At 34.2% G+C, this 21,090-nt stretch overlaps 2 protein-coding genes and 1 long non-coding RNA gene across 3 annotated transcripts; 2 read left to right on the top strand and 1 right to left on the bottom strand.

Moving 5' to 3' along the window:
* The first annotated feature begins 2,164 nt into the window (after positions 1-2,164).
* Positions 2,165-4,004, top strand: LOC125199396. Its single transcript, XM_048097421.1, has 2 exons — positions 2,165-2,395; positions 3,591-4,004. The coding sequence occupies exons 1-2, from the start codon at positions 2,263-2,265 to the stop codon at positions 3,857-3,859; spliced, it is 402 nt and encodes a 133-aa protein (XP_047953378.1). The 5' UTR covers positions 2,165-2,262; the 3' UTR covers positions 3,860-4,004.
* Positions 4,005-5,376: 1,372 nt separating this feature from the next.
* Positions 5,377-7,920, top strand: LOC125199408 (adenylate kinase-like). The gene is made up of 4 exons (XM_048097427.1): positions 5,377-5,736; positions 6,069-6,209; positions 7,127-7,399; positions 7,566-7,920. Exons 1-4 carry the CDS (start codon positions 5,461-5,463, stop codon positions 7,707-7,709), a joined length of 834 nt encoding a protein of 277 aa, XP_047953384.1. The 5' UTR covers positions 5,377-5,460; the 3' UTR covers positions 7,710-7,920.
* Positions 7,921-14,430: 6,510 nt separating this feature from the next.
* LOC125199392 lies at positions 14,431-14,877 on the bottom strand. Its single transcript, XR_007172580.1, has 3 exons — positions 14,824-14,877; positions 14,631-14,737; positions 14,431-14,520 (listed from the first exon to the last, which is right to left on the bottom strand). It is a non-coding gene; the product is annotated as an uncharacterized LOC125199392 (long non-coding RNA).
* Between the last annotated feature and the right edge of the window lie 6,213 nt (positions 14,878-21,090).

Here is a 21,090-nt window from a genome sequence, read left to right as displayed (position 1 = left end):
TCTCCCGTTTTCTCGTTCCGAGCTTTGTACACCACACCGTAAGTGCCCCGGCTGATCTCCTCCAGAATCAAGTATTCGTCGTCGTTCGGATCATCGCTCGAATACATGTAGTCCACCAAATAAGCAGTTCCTAATCCCGCCATTACTGCCATACCAATCAATTCCAATTTCGAAACACAACAAACAAACTCAGATTAATTTTGTGAAATGACCGGATTGATTACATATATACTACTACGATCAAGCACAAACTAGGTTTAGAGTTGTATTATATACCTCTCCTAATCCTATTACAACTCATTATGCTCTTAATTAGGGATAAAGCCGCGTGATTGCTTTTGTTGTCAGGAGATTAGATTAGTGGATATAATACATTAATTCAGTTATGGTAAGTAAATTTAGGATAAATCTCCAGGGGACCCAATATTCACGCATCATATCTTCCATAAGTAAACACTATATTAGTATTCCCTCCGTCCCATATTACTTGCATTTTTACTTTTCGGCACGTCACAAACTCCTTACATTATTTATAGTTTAAGTTAGAATTAATGCATTTAATTAATATGTTAGTTTAAGTTAAGAGGTCTTTTATTAAGTGACGTCTCATTACACTTAAAATTCTAATTTAATTACACAAAAAAATCAATCTCAAATTTACGGCCTAAAATGAAAAGTGCGAGTAGCATAGGACGGAGGGAGTATTTAATATGGTCTCTGAAATAAAGAAAATCTCCGATATTGTCTCGCTTCTTTCTATAACTTTCCAGAATTTCATTTTTTATTTTCACTCTTTTCTCGAAAAAATCTTTTTTCAAATTGAGATATATATTGTTTTCTTAAAAAATTATAATGATAATTGCAATATCTGATCAGTTAGTTATAAGAAAATTATAAAATAATAATTGTAATATCTTGATTTATTGTTTTGTTGCATACATGGAAAAAGTACGGTGTCACATACTTGAGTTCAATTATATTATAATTAAATTTCAGAATATAATTTTTAATATAATCTCTTTATGTCATAATTTTCTATATCTGATTTTTGGATTTTACCATAATTATTGTATTTCATATCTTAACTCATACATCTTTACTTTTATTTCTCATGAAGGTAAAGCAATTAACTATCAATCCCTAGCTAGAAGCATAGAAATGATACGAATTTAATCTATACTGTATAAAATTTGAAATTAACTAAAAAATTATCATTTTATAACATTAGAATTAATATGCCAAACAGAATGTCATTCTAACACTTAAATCTTTTAAAAACGTCATTAAATACCACTACAAAAATGCTCATTTCCGAGCGCCAATGTACTCGGTGTATAAGCAAAAGAGTGTTCAGTATTTTCCAAGAACACATTGTGCTTGGTAATATGTACTCGGTAAAATCTCTCTTTTTTTTTTTTTTTTTAGTTAACCTAGTATAGTGTCATTACAAAATATCATAAAATGTCATCTAAACTTATAGTACTACTAATTCATTTAAAAAAAATCTAGGATGTCAATGATTTGAATTAAATTGACATTTTTCGGACAGCAATTCTAAGGTCCGATTCAGCCCTGCATTATCGGGGAGGTGTGGGCCGCATCTGGTACATACATGCAGGGAGCGATGTAGGGCCGTGACTGTGTGGTGGTCTTGTGCGTCTTCTCCGCACATTACAGCACGGTGGACCCTCAACTCACAAAGTATAAAGAGAACGTGGCTTTATCGGAGATGCAATGCTGATCAACATGTATTCAGTATTCTATGATGCTAGCACAAAATATATTGTCGATTACTAAGGAGAACTGGCAAATGTTAGTTGTTTAGGTTTTTGATTTAGTGATAAAGTAATAAAGTCTTTTTGTTATGTTTACAATTTTTTATTTTAATTAAGTTGTGGCGTGATGTTGTTGAAGTTTGAGGAAAATAACGTATGTAGACTGTTGATGGAATATGGTGAAAATTTTGATTTACTGATGCTCAATAGTTCAATGATAAATTTAAACTATAAAAAACCGTCACAACTAAAAATAATTTAATTTATTGATCCATTTACCGATTTATTTATGCATTTTTTTTCTGGAAAAGTGTTTGGATGTAATTTTGTACTACTACACCAACAAATAATTTTCCCAACAATAATAACCAACTTAAATCGCAGTGTGGGAAATGCGATTTCCTCAATCACTCACTCCACACCGGTTTGAAGCTTATAACCAAAAATTATTCTGCGGCTGAAAATTGCAGAATCCATTGAAGCAGCCATGGATATTCGACTTCGAATCGGAAGCCTTTATTCTCACACTCGTCTCAATCTCACATCAAATTCCAAATTTCTGAAACCGCGCTGCGTCAGAGGGCCGCCTCCCCAGCAAAATAACGATAACACTAACAACGGTAAGTGTACCCACACTCATATTAACTTCACCCGTTTTCACTGAATGCTAAATCCTGATTGCTAGGTGTTTGTTCGAGGACTCAATGATTTGTTTTGTTTGTGTTTGGGGGTTTGATGGGTTTTTTTTGGGGCCTAGCTAGTTTTTTGCGTGAATAGTTGCGTCGATTTGATGGTTTGTTAGGTTTTACTGATTTTGCGTGTGCAATGTTTGATTTGGCTGGGAATAGATTTCGAATTGCAAGGAGCCTCTGTTATGGTGTTCTTGGTCCCTTTGTTCAACCTACAAATTACATGGTTTACAAAAACATAGGATGCCTATCAGTGAGAATTTGAGAAGCTTAATTGATCTTGATGCACTTTCAAATAGGATTATCCATTGTAGTTTCACAGCCAAATAGGATTATGTTTTCCACTTTTTCTTTATAAGATGTTGCATTTGTCAGTGTTTGTTTCTCTAGGAACACCAAAGTTCTCTAGGAACCTTATTTAAGACGCTCAAACCCTCCCAATTGAGTCCTACCATAGTAACTTTCAATGTAGACACGGTACAAATCTTGCTCAATGCTGAGTAAACTTATGCAGTGTTGTGAGTCCAGAGATACTGTTCACAAGACTTGGATCAGTAGGTTATCGTTATAGGCTTCATCCCCTTCACGGAAAAGAACTTAATTTTATCCAAATGTTGGAATTGTTTTGGACCTAATGTGTTGATGCTAACGGTTTCTCCTGGATACATGTGCATCCGACAACTTTTCTGCGCTTCCGAATACATTCGTCTGCTGTGTTCCTCTTAAGTAAAACATTCATTTGTAACTGTGTCAATTTATAGTAAGGTTGATGTATTTATTTGTGCTTGTGTTATATTTCCTCCCCAAGGTAATAGGTATGTGAAATTTATGTGTCATGTGAGTGGAATATAATGGTGATGCATCATAAACATCAGATTTTCTCACAAAGATCATAGCGCAGGAAACTGTTGGAAAATGTATAGGAGGTACTGCCACTTTGTGAACAAAACATAGATATACATCGGACTTGCCTTTATTTTTATATGATTGATAACCTTGCCAAAGCCTATTATGTCCATCTAGAGCTTAATGGTCTGGCCAGAACTTAAGTTCATTATGTATTGAGCCATAAGTTTCTGAGTAGGATGGCAAGACTAGCGAAGTAGTTACTGACATCTTTTTGCAGAAGATAAATCCTCAAGAGACTGGGATAAAGCATGGACCAGCTTCAAAAAGAAAGGAAAGAACACATTGTTCTCAGGTTTCTCACCAAACAAATACGTGAGCTGGAACCCGAGGCGGTCGGAGTATCCGCTGTCGGAGGAGGTGGACCCCATAAAAAGAAGCGAGAGATCGAATCTTATGCTATGGACTAGTCCAAGGTTTACTCTGTTTGGAGCGATTATCATTGTTACTTTTCTTCTTGTCTATACAATTCTTTACCCCCTTAAATGAACCCTTTCATCTTCCAATTCTGTAAATTCCTTCTAGTGGAAATATTCTACATTTTGCTACATATATGAGCAAAATGAAAAAAAAAAACTCTGGATGGTATGATTATTTACTTCAGAGATTAAAAGGTAACGATTCAGTTCAAACATCTTAGATGTCGTATCAAGATTTCAAGTAAGTGTAATGCTTGTTATTTTCAATTAGCACCACTGACAGACAGAAAAGAAATAAACCAACATCACTTGAAGAATCAGCTTCTTACACCATACTTAGCAATATATATGGTGTAACAACTGGACCAGGCACAAGGAAATTATAGCTCATATCTCTCTCCCTCACGTGCAATGCAGCTTTCAGCGGAGGTGACTGTCCCAATTGAGCAAGCATTCTTCGACCGCTGACAGGCTGAGTTAAAAATGGGTGTAAAGCCTTGACTGTACTGCCTAGCCCAGGATCACACAATGTCAGCTGGTTCTTTCATCTCTAATGTTGTTTCGATAGGCTAGCTTCCAGTTCGTTTGATTCATCCATGTCCAGATCATCATGATCATCAACATCATCGTGAATTCATGATCAGTTGCAAGCCACACAACATCCCAATAGATCAATATATGATTAAAAATGACATTTAAGATTTGTTACATTGTTGGAAATTTCGTAGTAAAAAATTGACACAATCCATCAAAATTTATGAGAAAAAATCAGAAACTACCTACATTAACAAAAATAGCGGCTATTTTCCTTTAATTTTGCCACCTTAATTTTGATTAGAGTGAAATTACAAATCGTAGAACTTAGACTATATAAAAGTTGATTACGATTTTGACATTTTGTACTCCCTCAGTAGTGAAGTCATTTTCATATTTGTACGTTCCATAATAGTTGAGTCATTTTCCTTGTTAGTAAAGGTCAATACATTTCTTCTCGTTTTATTTACTTTTTCTTACTTTATTCTTTCTTTATTTCGCTATCTTTTCCATTTCCTACTTTATGCTTCTTTTACTTAATTCACTTAGAACATCCGCAATAGGCGGAACGCACGCCCTAGCCACCGACTAGTGGCTCGAGCGTTGCGGACGTCCGCTATTGGACTCGGCGAACGGGACGGACGAACGCACGGTGGACGAGAGCTATTCTCTTTTGATTCCGTATTTGTGAATTTGTTTGATTGGCTAGGGCGTTGCTAGTTCTAATACTAGCCGATTACTGGGTCGTAGAAAGTCCTGATGCTGTAGCAGACTATGAGAAGTCCCAGTGATGTGGCAGGAAGTGTTTTTGGCTAGTCCTAATACTAGCTTATTTGCTAATTCATGCTATTGCGGATGCTCTTAACATAATTTTTCTTGAATTACATGCCGAAAAGAAACGTAACCACTACCGCATAAAGATGGAGGGTTATACACGAAATAGCTAAATCTAAATGTAGAAGGTTATTTGATCCGGAAAAGAATGCTTAATCTAAAAATAGAAAATACCGAATCTGAAAGGAATCTCCGCCGTTTGTAAAACATAAAGCCTAGAAAAAAACACGACACATCTCCTTTTCTACCCTTCTCGATTCAGCTCGAGCGCCGCCGGCCAAACCCTCGTTTCCACCACCACCAATGGCGGCTATGACCCGCCTCTTCAGATCCTCATCGGCGGTCTTCTCAATCCGGAGGTCCCTCTCTTCGGCGGCCGCTACCGAATTCAAACCCCAGCCCTCCCCTCCCCGTGTAGATCCCAAGGCCAGAAATGTCCAGTGGGTGTTCCTCGGCTGCCCCGGCGTCGGAAAAGGCACCTACGCCAGCCGCCTCTCTGTTCTCCTCGGCGTTCCGCACATCGCAACCGGCGATCTCGTCCGCGAAGAGCTCAATTCCTCCGGCCCTATGTCCAAGCAGGTGTGGTGCATTTTCATGTGGTGATGTTTTGGTTTGTGCTTGAATTTATTGAGTGGGATCGTGGAATTTGAATGCATATGTTCTGTGATTTCAAATTTCCAATTATGTTTTGGAATACTCACAAAATAACTTGGGTGAAATTTGTGGAGTTTGAGATGTGTTAAAAGTAGTTGGAAAAAATTGACACTCTAGTGAATTGTAATCAAGTTTATAGTTTTGGTGCAAGGTTGAATCTCCCATGCTGTGTTGTTTTTGTTTATGTCTATTTAGTGTGATGGGAATTGGTGTTGGTTGAGGTTGCTTAGCTGAATTGTTGGATCTCTTTGTTGTAGCTGGAAGAAATTGTGAACCAAGGCAAACTGGTATCGGATGAGATAATTATTAATTTATTATCGAAGAGGCTTGAATCTGGAGAATCCAAGGGAGAATCTGGATTCATACTTGATGGTTTTCCTCGCACAGTTAGACAGGCGGTGAGTGATTTTTCTTTGTGCAAATTGAAGCGGTTGTGATATTTTATGAAGTAGGTGAAATCAGTGACTACATGATATGATAAAGGTTTTGTTCCAAATCGTAGTGGTGCTAGCATCTGAAGCATTGTAGTGGAACACTCTCACTTTAGTTCAGGAATTATTGCTTCCCTGCAAGTTTCTTCAAGTGATTTTCTGAACTGGGTCGAAATAGGAGAAGAAGTAGGATATTTCTAGTTATTAAAGATATGATCATCAATGGTTCTCTGAAAGACTTAATTCATTTACTCCACATGAGTGTTGGAATCCAATAGGAGTGTTATTTAGCATTTCGTGGGAGGAAACAACCTCAATTCCATGAAAACACTATGGTTTGAAAGACCTCTATAGTGTTTCCTCTGCGTCATGTGAACACACTTATATTGGCACGATTGTGATTGTTTAAGATATTGCATCTCTCACCTGGTAGTCTTAAAGCTGCATTTAATGCATTTTTTTAAAATCATTTTTCAAAATAATGTTTGTAGCTCAGAAGTTCTGAAAACTATAGTCACTGACAAAGGGCCATTTGCCATTTATCATTAACCGAGAAACATGACAATTTTATCCCTCTCATGCTACACTCATAGTCATTTTGCTATCAAAATTTACTTGTCAATATTGTCAAAAGAATTGAAGTATAGTCATTTTTGTTGGTCCCAAATGCTTTGGGCTATGGTGGGTAATCGTCAGAAAGGATATGTACTCCATATCCACTTACTTATGCATTATGTGTTTTTCTAACAATATACTCCACTCCGTGAATGTTGTGTTTTACCACCAAATATGTTCTACCCAAATTGGCAGTTTTTCCTCATTTGTGTACAAATTTGTCTGTTATCTATTGAGATGCTGAGTAACTAACCTTCCCTATTATGCAGGAAATATTAAATGATGTAACCGACATTGATCTGGTGGTAAATCTGAAGCTTCCTGAACAAGTACTAATAGATAAATGCCTGGGAAGAAGAATTTGCAGTCAATGTGGGAAGAACTTCAATGTGGCAACAATCGATGTCAAGGGTGAGAATGGGAATCCAGACATATACATGGACCCCCTTCTCCCTCCTCCCCACTGTGCTTCAAAGCTCATTACTCGTTCTGACGATACCGAAAGTATTGTAAAACAGAGGCTAGCTGTGTACACTGAAAAGGTAGTACTTTTTTCCCTTCCGATTTCACAAGTAATTCTTGGGTTCAAAAGTCCATCTATTTAGTATAACCTTGTAGAATATCGTTTGATCAGTCTTGTGATCACGGCCTTAGCTTTTACTTCTAGTCCATCTTTTTACTGAATTCAATTTCCTTTGGACAATGCAGAGTCAGCCGGTGGAGGACTTCTACCGTCGTCAAGGGAAACTGCTCGAGTTTGTTATTCCCGGTGGTATCCCAGAGTCATTGCCAAAGCTGCTGGAAGCACTGAACCTTGACGAAAACGAGGAGAAACAGTCGGCGACAGTATAGGTTTTCTTGGCATGTGGAGTTGCATGCTTCAAGTTTTGCAGACAACAGAAGTTTTGATATTTTTACACAATACCATTTATTCTCGACATGGGAAAAATAACAAAACTATGAGTGCACTGTGCAGTAATGCTGGTGAACGGCCTCTTTTTCGCTTTCCAACTACTATGTTGTAAGATTATTTATCGATTGAGGTTGCGGCAAGTTTGTTCAATTTTTATCTCATTTTCAAGTGTAATAATTAAATCACCAACATGTTAAAAGGGTACTATATTCGACATCCATTATTTATTAACAATGTTTTTGACATGGGCAATTTATTTATTTCTAAATTGCTGTGAGTATGTATAAATGTTACCATCATATGTATGTACATAACTACACGTAAAATCTCAAATTATCGTAAATAATTTAATACAGCATTTGTTACAATCTGATTGTTTTTTTAATACTGTAAATACCACATTGATTGCGAACAGCTATACCAGGCACTATTAAAATTATTTGGCCATGTTTGTTTGCTTTCTATCACTAAAGTCTAAAATGATGTCTTGCTGATAAAAGGAAAATAAAGTTGATTTTCAATAATTTGTTACAAATTCATATACAGTAAGCAATTTTCACGAAAGAAATACCTACTATATTACAAAATTGGCATTTTAATTTTTTTTTTGTTCTAAAACGTATTAGTACCATACTCTCCAACAAGTAGTCTCTGTAAATTGTGATCAGATATGTAAAATCAAAATCTTCAAACATTCCAGATAACGGACATTGTTTATGACCTCATCGTCTATATACAAACTTGAACGATCTCAAAAAACTGCAGTATGCATGAGCGTTTCCCTTTCAATTTCATCATTTTCTAGCAACATAAATTTCACTATAGTTTTTGTAATTTTCTTCTTTCTATTCTTGCTGGTGGCCATCGCTATTTCCGGACACATTATTTCCTGTATCATCTTTCCCCTGTCACGATAGTTTGATTGTTTTCATCTACACCCACATATAAATAACATATCCGTATCATCATTCAAGCCTGCTTCTGTCTCGTTTTCTTTTACTATTGATCCACGATCATGCTTGAAGCTGTATAACTTAGTTGCGAGACCTGAAACTTTTACACCCTTTGGCTCGTTCTCTTTTAATGTCGAAACTACAGATGGCCTATGCATCTGTCTCAGTTCATGCAGTCGATCTTTTAGTAATGGCCAAGAAACCCATACAAGCAGTTAAGACAAGTTGGCTGCTATCAAATGTGGAACCAGTAAGTGTTTGCAATAAAATTATGCGTCTCCAGCATCCTTCGTTGTAACTAGAGCGGGTCCTGTATATCAAAGCAAAATAATTCAATGTCTCAAACTAAAAATATTCATAAAATATGTAACATGTACCATATAAATCCATCAAAGCAAGTGCAGTTCGAAAGAGCATGACACGGTTTCCTTCAAACAGGATCACATCCACACTCGAAGAACTGAAATTAGGGCAAGATAGTGTAGAGTTGAGCTATGTTGGGAAGTAATGTATTTCAGCCTGTTAAGTGAAACAATAAAAAGCACACCACCACTTTCCCATGGAAGCGTGCTTACAAAGATTGATAGGAACCAAGGCCCAATATCCATGCCACTTCAACTCCCAAGTAATCAAGATGTTTTAAACTGCAGCCAACTGGAATTGATGGGGGGACTTGTATAGCTAAAAATGGAAAAAGCCATATGAAAAAATTTTTTAGCTTTTTGTATAGAAAAAACCTAGTTTAGGGAACCTTTCCGCATCAAGTCCTAAAAAACAAGCTGGCCCAACCATGGAACAAAATTTAAGGCTTCTGTTAACATGAGCACTTTCCCAGAAAGGGTTACTTGTCGAGACGCAAACCTGGGATTCTATCATTTTTTGTGAGAAACAACCCTAAAGTAATCATCGTTATACCCACCAGTGTCCTGAAATGTTTGTGAAAGACTAGAAAAGATAAAAATTAACCCATTCATTATTATTTCTGCATGAGTAGATGTTGCTTAAAAAAAAATATTTTCATTTATTGAGACAAGGCAGATGACATGACGGTGGAGTAACAAAGATATAGGAACCTTAAGAAACAGAGTAATATATGAGATGGTCATGTGTTAAGATAAAAGAACTGCCAAAAATGCCATTTGGTTGGAGACATGAGTTCTTGGGAAAAGGGAAAATTCAAACATAACTTACATATGATGCTCAAGTACAGGTACTGAGGTAACAGGCAACCAGTTTTTATTATGAGATTTCTTTCTTAAAGATGAATATGCATGGTAAACTTAAACCCAAACTATTGTTTTGACGGGAAAGATTTCACAAAAAACCCTAGGATATTTAGAGCTCCTGACCATCTTGCATGAAGAACTGGAAGTAAATAAAATGTATCCTTGCATACATGGAAACTTAAGTAAATCCTGTTAATAACAATTTCAATGCATAAACAGCTCAATCTCCTATCAATAAGAATAGTGTTGATGGTTAATGAATACTCTCGAAACAACATAACAATGGTACTGCTGGTTTTGTAGCACTGAGATAGTAATTAAAATAAGATAGAATGAACCGTCAGCTTCTGCCAAAATATATTTTGAATGTTTGGTTTACTGATGAACTACTTTAGCTCAAACTTGTCAAGCAAAATTAAGAACAACATTCGTACTTCCTCTATTTTAGTATTTCAATAAAAAAGGGAAAGGAAATTATCCTAGAGGAAATACCAATAATATCTACATGATGATGATATGATCTTTTCCCTTCCTAAGTTACCAAAGTTCATGCATGTCCAAACAGGATGATGTAAAGCGAAAGTTACCAAAAAAGCATTTTCCTCTGGCATCATCAGAAGTAATAAGCCAGCAAAAAAGTTCATTGCCTGAAAATGTAATGGTAACAAAGGAGAAAAACTGAATATAATAATAAATAAAAAAAAAAATTTTAGTGAAGTTCGACTTAATTATGCAGAAGCAAGAATTCATCTTGCAAACAGAGTATGTGAAGAATATTACAACTTGTATTCCCCCATCTTGTTACAGGACTTGTATTTTTTTTTCAGCTATGCTCTCGTAACACTAACATTTTTCCACGATTTTCCGATGACATCCAGATTACAGAAATCATCGGAAGTTTTCACTGCAAATAACTTTTATCTACCAGTTTCCTAATTTGTATCTTTTCCTTCTACTTTAAAACATATAGATAGCATACACCTATATGTGCTTATGAAAGTAATATTCTTGATTATATTATAATAGACACAATTTTTCCACTCTCTTCAATTGTTAATGTTATCTTCTAATACGTAGAAATAGCCTTTAGTAACAGAATGTTGACCCCAAATTTTAAAAAGAGAGAACTAAAATGTTCAACAATGGATGGAATTCTATGCCAAAGTTAACAAAGTTAAAGCATCCATCTGGCGGGATATTGCAATGGAAGACCATCCTAGATGAACCCTAAAAAAAAGGCACCTACGAATCAAAAAGATTGAACGATAAAGCCCAGACCATGCAGCTAACGACCTTCTCAATCTGCTTCTTCAACTTTCTGACAAATCACATTTCTTCCCTACAGATGCTGATTTATCATGCTCTTTCCATCACTACTAGAATCACATTCTACAGCCAGCAAATCTTGGTAATATCTATCAACTCGGCAAGTTCTAACACCAACAAATGCTTCCACACCTGCCCAGTTCAGTGCAAAAACATGAAAAGCTTTAGATCTTGGAAAGTCAATAACACTACATTTGGTGCAGGGTAAAACTGTACCTCCCCTCTAAGGTCCTTAGGTACTCCTAATTGAACAAGGGATGCTAATTCTTCTTTCCCAGGAAACTGGATTCTGGGGGTAGTTTATCGCTGGAACTAGTTTCTACTGTAGGAGTGTCTGTATTATCAGTTCTCTCACTGTCGAGTTCAGATCCTCCACTATCTACCTCGTCTATTGATGGAAGGTCATTATTTCCGCATCTTATCTTTTCACGCTTCATGTTCCCATTTTTCTTTATTGCAAACTCATCAAATGGTCTAAGGAATTTAATGATGAACTAATATCAGCCCATGTCTTCACCTCACGGGGCTTTGTAGGTTGGTTACTTGGAGCTTCATTGGGAGGTAAACTTCCCTCAGACCTCTTTTTACTTGAATTCACATCTTCTCCACTCACATTGTCAACAGCAGTGACTTCAGAAATGGCAGCAGATTGTTTGGCTGAATCATCACTTTCCTCAGTAGCTATTTCACGAGATCACGTGGCTGCTCTGTAACCTCAGAAACAACAGGTTCAATGTCTTCTTCCTTAGCATGACTAGCCCTTGTAGACTCTTCTTCCTGCACAAGAAATCCCTTCCATTTCACCAATCTCTCCTCTTCTTCTTCCTGGAATATTACGTGTTATTGTTTTTAGTGGAGCACGAAGTGTGACTCTACACCTGTTTTCTAGACAGAATTTCTTGCACTCATCAAACAAAACGATAAATAACAAAAAAAATCTACAAAGGTCTGTAATGAGCAAATGTAAGAACTCAAGTACAAGCCACCACAAAACACAAAGAAAAACTGAGGCATATTGGCATTTCACCAAGAAGATGTACACGGATGGGATTACCTTGTAGATAGTGGCGTATCTCGGTACCTATGGGCATGTTGAGGTCTCACAGTAAATCCATAGGTATCCCTGCCAACATTTCACACTGCGTATGCTTGTACATCATAGATACATCCTCATCATTGAAATTGTAGAGCTAGAATAGATCTTAAATTAATCAGAAAAGGAATCGACCATAAATATACCTGGAATCATCATATAATGTACGCTTGCTCAAAAGGACAGCAACATACTTGCCAATAATTCTAAATCTAATACTACCGCCCATAACGCTCTACTTTTCAATCAAGCCACCCTCCAATCAAATACCTTCCAACATTCCCTAATTACACTCCAGATCTCTTCATGAACTCCCTAAATCTGACCCTAGAAAATCAAAAAATTTTAAACAATACGGAAGGAGAAGAATCAGATGATGATAAATTTACACTCAGTCTCAGACTTCAGAATCCTCTAATGAGCCTACAATACCAAACCAAAACAACCCAATCAACATCAGCGACTATCCGAATTGGTGACAAGTCTCTCTCTGGAAAATGAAGAAATTCCAAAAGTTTCGAATCATGAATTCAACGGAAACGCATAACTGGAGCTCATAGGTTACAGAAATATCATACCTATAGAGCGTGAGCATATTGCATAGACGCTATACATTGACTGACACAGAGTGCAGTTTCCGTAGTATCGATTGATCATCTCTTCCTAACAGCTAACTGATTTTCCCTCTCTTTCGCGCCCTCACTTTCTCTCTCATATTCCATTTTGAGGTGCCCAACGGTTGAAAGCACTGGTGTGCGTTGAATTGGGTTGGGCCGTCTCATTCTCAATATTATGTAGTTGGGCCGTCTCTTCATTCTCAATATCTCCTTCGCAATATTGAGTTGAATTATCATTCAAATCTATAATTCCTGCTTCCGTTCCTAATAATTAGTCACATTAATCCGGCTGAGTTTTAATAATAGAAAGTTGATTGAAAAAATTAATGACAGATGTGTGCTCTTTTATATATTAGTTTTATAATAAAATGTAAGTGATAATAAGTTAGTAGAATGACATAAAAAAATGATAAAAGTGAAAGGTACAAATTTTTAAAGATAAAAAATGGAAATAAATGACAAATTTTCGTGAAGGAGGGAGTATTTATATGGAATTTGTGAAATTTGAATTCGGTCACGAAATTCCTGCAACTAGCTCATTGCTATCTCTTGAACTTTATTCATTTCCCTATTATGCATATGTGAGCTTGATTGATGGGGTAGAATACAGGTGAAATCATGTGAGTGGAATTATTGAAGGGGTAAACTTTGGTCAATGTAATAAAGAAAAGTTATAATGTAACAACTTATGCTCCACGTGAATGAAAAATTAAACAAAGCAAAAGTAGTTCAATATTGGTGTAAATAGTAATGCTCTTAACTTCTTAAGCTTGATGAGCCAAAAAAAAAAAAAAAGGGTTGAGCTATAATACATGTCATTTAAGAAACATGGGCCGATTCCCAACTCTTTTCCTGAGAAATTAGTTATAGGTCTATGGCACCAAAATTATCGGTTAAGCAGTTAGGCTGCTTATCTAGATGTTAGGATGTTTTGCAAAGGCATATAGAGCCAATCGAAGCCACATAGAACTAAAATATTCACATATGAATTGCCTCATTTAAAAAGCATCAACTGAAATATAACATAATTAGTTGTTAGTAATTCACTCTTTCTATTATCAATTGATTTTTGTATGAAACAAAAAATGAACATGCCCGGTAAAATCCAACAACCCCCCACTATCTCAATACCAAAAGAAACCTCATCCTCTCTTGGGGACATGAAATATGATCTTATTCTACAGTTCAACTTTCTCTAACATGACTGAAGATCCAAACTACAGAAGTAGCATTCAAGCATATTATCCAACAAGGTTGTCAATAATTTAGCAATACATGAGCCATTTTATTCTATATGAAAACTGCACTAGATTTGACATTAACTCCCATCATCTTCATCCGGCTCACCATGGAGCTCTGAAGTTCCTCCTTTGCCCGCCTCAGTGTGTCAGCACCTCCCTCACTGAAGCATCAAGAGCCACCGGATCAATCCTATGCTCCCTTTAGGCGTATCAACCACAACTAGAGCCATGGAATCATCTACTTGGCTGTTGGAATCATCAGCACAAGATCTAAAGCTATGACAGCACACACCACTGCAAGAAAACAACTAGTCCAAGTTTAAACTACCAATGTATCCTTCTAAGCTAAAGAGGTTTTCAAACAGATTATTATAGTTCAAAATCAAACATGTAATCAAGTTCACCTCTGCTGATCTTAATTAAACTTGAGTGCTGATCACTAGCAGATGACAAAGAATCCTCAAACAAGCCATTTCTTTGCTTGATGCCCTCATCAGCAGAGGATCTAATGCTGCAAGAAAACACTAGTACAGTTTCACTATGACTAAAGATCTCAAAGGTAGTCTACAATAACAAAGATTCTTGAATGAAGCTCACCTCCCTTGATCCACATTCGAACTCGATTTTTCGCTAGCAGACGATAAAGAATCCTAAATGTGTCATTTCTTTGCTCAACAATTCTGCCTTTGAATTCAATTGCACAAGAGATTGAAGAAGCCCCTTCAGCAGTGGAGCAGCTGTCATCACTGAGATTAAATGAACAGTTTTGTGTGTCAATCAAATCCTTTTCCTCTTTCCATTCTTGTTCTTCTTTGGTGATTGAACAAGGATTGGATGAAATGCATTCTGATTCATCTGAGCAATGAGAACTTTTTCACGGATTCAAGCTTCTTCATCAAAAATTTCAGCCTCTTCTCAGCTTTGTTCCTTGATTTCGCCTCTTGTTTCAACAGCTTTTCTAGTTCCATCAACTGTGATTTTTCGACATTGAAAAGAACAATAACATTCAGTTGAATTAGGTTCCAAATTTGAGTGAAATGAATCCGCACTAATCAGTTAAAATAAACAATTCCCAAATTTAACGGGGTTTCTACATTTGATTTGATACCTTATTTTCCAATTGTAGTTCCTCCTCTTTAGCATTTTTGGAAGCAGCTCTTTCTGCAAGCAGTCTTCCTCTAAAGCAATCCACCGTCCTCACACTGTCTTCTCCTTCCATATTTCTCTCACTAAACCATCAATAAATCAATTGGTCGAATTAAAAAACAAAAGACAACACACACACACACAATGCCATGAAATTCTGTGAAAACTCACCTCATTATTTATCTGCATTGTCCCTTCCTCCACATCATTCTCAGTTCTTCAACATCTCCATCTCAACAGTTGCTTTCTCTGTTTTCAGTTGAAAATATAGAGGAATTTATAGAATACATAAATAATTCGACTTTTTTAAATAAAATAAATACTGTATTGAATTGTAGCAAAAAAAGAAATAAAGAAAGTAGGTTACAAAATCATTGGGGCTTTACATGTCAGGAAGCCTTTGGCCTCTTCTTACCCACCATAAATGTTTATTACTGCTATCTCATCATTTTAAAATCTTTTAAACGGCAAGTTACAATCAATTTCTTCAACAAAAATCTAGGAATGAGACAGTTGAAATTCCTTTAAACGATTTCATTATGTTTATCGAAATAATAGAATGATGGTTTGAACTGGCCAAATTCAGACTATTCATACTAAATCTGCACGTAATTTCAGTCTCAATATTATATTAATATATGAAACTGTAAACTAACCAATTCATCTTACAAATTTTAATACTAAAAATTATGAATTGACTAATTCATATCATGAAATTCTTAGACATTGCGTGAAGGCAGCTCAAAATAAATTAGAGATCAAAATAAATTTAAGAGTATTTATGTTCTTAAGTCAAACCTGAGTCCTGGCTTTATACTACTCCATCAAGATTATTTCTGTATTATGACTTATAGTTATTACTGATCATTTATTGCAGTAATTACTGCCGGTTTTTTATTTTTGTAAACAACTTTATGCAGATAAGCTTACCGCTTTTTATAATTAAATATTTAGTCTTGGATAATTAAAAAGCTTCCCCTTTTTCCTATAGGGGAAGAAGCATTAATGTCAGTTGTTTTTTTTTTCTTTTCGAAATTATTACCAAGATTCAAGTTTAAAGGAAAAAGGAAGGGGAAAAAGAAAACAAGAGATATAGGTGTCGTATTTGATTTTTTTTCTGATTTGCAAATATTTTTTCGATTCTAACCTTGTAAATACTTTTCGTAATTGGTAACTAGTTGTGTATATGCATTTTTCATGGGAACAAGCTACATAACAAATGTAAATTTCATTATTTTATTGAAATGTGCAATTAAATGCGGGGATACTTTTAAAAGCGTAGGCATCAGTAGCCATATTATTTAAGTCCCTTATACTAGAAACCCCTAAGTTAGTTATTTGATCTTATCGGGAGACAAGCCCTTGCCCCGTTTTATTAAATTTATCAATGAAATACTCAAATATAACTAAGTCAATTCAACAAACTTTTCGTTAAATTGTTCTACAATTTAAGAATTTATATATATAATGTATGTACATTCGACCATTCCCGACGACTGAATTGAGAAGAGTAGTTATGTCAAAAATCCCGAAAAACGAGAGACCGATTTAAATAAACCAAGAAAAATAAATTGGTTTAGAACCGAGAATAACTAGCCTAAAATATTAATAAAAGTCTAATTGGCTCGATTTGAAAATATATCGAAAACCGATAGGAATGCCTTGTTAACTGCAATGTTTGTATTTAGTATTTAATTTTAAAATTTGTTAATACTTATTTTTTTATGATAAAAATTTGCTCTAATTATTACTCATTCATATAAAAAAAAAATTGTCAGTTAATTTGTAAATTAATGTTAAAATGATAAATTTTTTTATCAAATATGAAATTAACTTTCCCAATTTTTTAAAAATCACAATATAATTTTTTTCGTAAATAAAAATAAAATACTAGTTACTAAGAAAGTCAGTATCATTAAATTTAGTTAGCCCGGCCGACTAGCCCGGAATCGGTTGGGTTAGAATTGAAGGCCTACTTTTTTAAACCCTTTAAAAAAAAGAGCCCGATCCCCCAAATTTGGGAAAATAGCTTAAAATTGAGTGATATAGTGATATGGGTCGATTAAATTGTGAGAATGTGAGTAGTGATACTAAATAAGAAGTTAATACTTTGAATATAATGAAAGGGGGAAGAGGACAAATAGATAATCTGAGACTGGGTTAAGTCACGTCGTAGACGGTGCCCCCACCTTCTTTCACCCCCGCCCGTGCCCTCAAATTTAACTACCAATGTAAACAAACAAACAAATAAAAGTATATAAATACAGTATCTCAAATATCTGTTGCTTCTTATATTTCGAGGGTTGAGTGATCACAGACTCAAGGGGTAAAGCATTGACAATGTCACAGGATCTGGAAGGTTTAGGGTTTCAATAATTTTTTTGATTTCCCAGTGTGCTTGATAATTCAAACTTTTCGATTATGTTCTCCTGGCTCAAGTTATTGAGTGAAACTGTTTTTAAAAGGTAGTCATTTAAATATAAATAATGTTAGTATTTTAATTCACAAGTTTAAAAAGTTAAAAAAACCCAAATATTAAAACATTTATATTCTCATAATTCGGGGAATAAATATCATTCCAGTCTATATAAATTAGGTCTAGAGTGAAGATAAAATAAGTTTGAAAACATAATTTCTAGTTTTTTACTATTTGATTCTCGAGTTAAAGACATCGAATACCCGAACCAAATTAGATTGTAAATCTGATTTGTATAAATATTTTAAACGAAAATCTATATTGAAATTTTCAAGACTACAATAAACGAAAGATTGTATGGCACACACTAGTTGATGAATAATGATGAAGTATCATGTTTGGCGACTTTTAACAAAAAGGGGCCCCGTTTCATACATTGTTATGATTTTGGTAACATCGAGACCTCTCCCTAACCTTCGCTCAGAAGCAATGTTTGGATACAATTTCTGGACAATACACTAACTGGGCCTGCCTGTAATAATTGACTTCATTTCTTTAAAAAAAAATTATTATACTCCAAGGTTTGATTATTATACTTCAACTTTTAAAATTTACTTTTAATTTTAATTTATAGGCTTGTCAAAAGTGATAGTTGCACTGCACTCAAGTCTTATTTATCTTTTCACGACCCCATCTTCATAATCCGATATTTTAAGTTGGGAAAACACAAAAAAATCATCCTTCACTTTGTTTCTTTATTTCAATATTAGATTTAATTTTATAAAATTAAATTTTAAATTTCAATTTTTAAATATCAATAAAAAATTTTAATTATTAAAATTACTATTAAATAACAAATTAATAGTTTTAATCAATACTTGATAATGTGTAATATTTAATCAACAAGGTAAAGGTGCGACTACACCTTAGTTTTAATCAATATTTAATAGTTTTAATCATAAATAGATCATATAACATGATTTATTTTGCAATAAATATGCATCTAATGTATATGAGAATTTGACTAAAAATATTATGAAGTTGACTAAAAATTTGATGTACGAAATTTTTGTTGAAATTTTCTAATTAATTTTGATTGTTTTCAAATTAATAAGCGAAATTATATTAGTCTTACATTATATGCATATTTATTTTGAATAATCGTATTATATGATCTATTTATGATTAAAACTAAGGTGTCATCGTACCTTTACCTTATTGATTAAATATTAGACAATCGTCAAATATTGATTAAAACTATTAATTTGTTATTTAATAGTAATTTTAATAATTAAAAAATTTATTGATATTTAAAAATCAAAATTTAAAATTAAATTTTATAAAATAAATCTAATATTGAAATAAAGAAATAGAGTGAAGGATGCAAAAGGAAAGAAGAATGATAATTTTGAAATAATATCGGGTTTAATCATCATTAAATAATATCAGTTTAAAATGGAAAAAACCAAATTACCTTCCCCCCCAAAAAGGGTATTTTGTCACTAAACAATAAAAATGACCATTTTCGAGATAAGCGCGTCTGAGGTTTTCGGGATATTTTTTAAATCTAAGTTCATTGCTGAGATAAACGATAATTAACTATTTTTGTAGTTCACTCTTTAAGTTATAGTGAAAGCCAAAGGTCCACTTTACGTAGTATCAAAATAGGATAATGGTATTTGACATTAGGTACTCCTCAATTCTTAATATGTCTGAACGATTTTTACTTATTTACATTTTTACTCGTTCCCAAAATTAATCACTTACTTTCATTCTATTATATTAAGTATTTCTTAAAATTCATATAAAATTAAATAGTGATAAATTATTACTGAAGATGATAAAACATTTGTTACTTATTTACATTTTTGTCTGTATCCAAAATTCACCACTTATTTCCATTATATTATGCGAGTATAAAGTATTTCTTAATATATATGTAAAAGTAAATAGTGATAAATTATTAGGAAGAAAGGGAAGTAATTTATCTTGTAATCAGCGGACCTTTCAAAAACTTTGATGAGTCCACAAAGCTACAGGTTCTGAACTACTATTCGACTTGATTCAAACACGCTGGTTGGGCTGCATGATATGATGTTAGTGATAGGCCCATTTACGTGGGCTTAAATTGTTAATTGATTTACATTTTTTTCGTTTATATTCTAATTATTTATATTCGTGCATGACGTATTTTACTAAGTTGAAATATTTAATATATAGGCAAAAGTTAAAACAATAAAAATGCCCGTTCGGTATTATGCAAATGGAATCGGAATCTATTGAAATGGTATTGGAATATATTTTTGAGGGATTCTTGGTAGTTGAATTTATAAATCACAGCAGTTCTCGTTTAGTAGTAAGTATCATGTGGTTCTTGTGTGTAAATTACAACAGTTGGTTCGATGGAGTTAAAAGATTCAGAAAATAATATTTTATAATCATTAGCTATTTTGGGTGAGGGTACTCGGCGCTCGACTCAGGTATCAAACTAGCAAGGGCGGATATGGGACTGACAGTCAACAACTCAAAACGACATCATTGGTACAATAATTAATTTAAAATTGTCAATTAACACCACAACTCAAAGCCTCAAACGGACAATAAATCAGATTACGGAGAATGCTAGTCTAAATACTAGTATTTTCGATTGCTAAGGCTATAAATTGAACTAGCTAGCTGGAAATTCATGTGATAAAATGTGATTAACCCAGTAATTAATTAACCAATACTGTATGTATAAGGAATTTAGCTGCGAACAATATATATTTGCAATCAATCAAGTATATATCCGTATGTCAAACTACTATAAATTAATAAATAGATGGATATGATGGAAATTATTGAACACATATTTATTGTGGTTGACATCACTTGAAAATTCGACGATTTCTGGACATCACTCTCTCTACCAGCTAACATTGACCTAAACCACAAACTCATGTTTTTATCTATAATGGTTGATGTTCATCCTTCTACATCTCTTTCTTCTCAACCATTCTTTATACACATTTATTTATGACTTCCATAATATTTTTACAATATATTTTCGAGATAAATAATTATGTCAGACTATATTTTACATGTGTATGTGTATTTTGACACGTGTGTCATTTACATATGGCCAAACCACCAATTTTGTAGGATATTATTAAGAATATTATATAATGACATATTTAATTTTTATAAAAATGTAACATCAAATCACAAAACATATCTAGAAACTAAAAGTGGTCCGTTGCAATTAATCACGGAATTGGTAAAGCATTAGTAATCATATCGTTGGTAAAAATAAAACAATCACA

Source organism: Salvia hispanica, unplaced genomic scaffold, assembly GCF_023119035.1.
Source record: "Salvia hispanica cultivar TCC Black 2014 unplaced genomic scaffold, UniMelb_Shisp_WGS_1.0 HiC_scaffold_482, whole genome shotgun sequence".
NCBI classification, from domain to species: Eukaryota; Viridiplantae; Streptophyta; class Magnoliopsida; order Lamiales; family Lamiaceae; genus Salvia; species Salvia hispanica.
This window is presented reverse-complemented; position numbering and strand designations above follow the sequence as displayed.

What these genes read in the sequence shown, in the direction of transcription:
- LOC125199396 (XM_048097421.1), top strand. Translation starts at nt 2,263, where the DNA reads ATGGATATTCGACTTCGAATCGGAAGCCTTTATTCTCACACTCGTCTC. An exon ending in TAACGATAACACTAACAACG is followed by an intron (nt 2,396 to 3,590) that starts GTAAGTGTACCC and finishes ATCTTTTTGCAG; the next exon opens with AAGATAAATCCTCAAGAGAC.
- LOC125199408 (XM_048097427.1), top strand. Translation starts at nt 5,461, where the DNA reads ATGGCGGCTATGACCCGCCTCTTCAGATCCTCATCGGCGGTCTTCTCA. An exon ending in CCGGCCCTATGTCCAAGCAG is followed by an intron (nt 5,737 to 6,068) that starts GTGTGGTGCATT and finishes TCTTTGTTGTAG; the next exon opens with CTGGAAGAAATTGTGAACCA. An exon ending in CTCGCACAGTTAGACAGGCG is followed by an intron (nt 6,210 to 7,126) that starts GTGAGTGATTTT and finishes CCTATTATGCAG; the next exon opens with GAAATATTAAATGATGTAAC.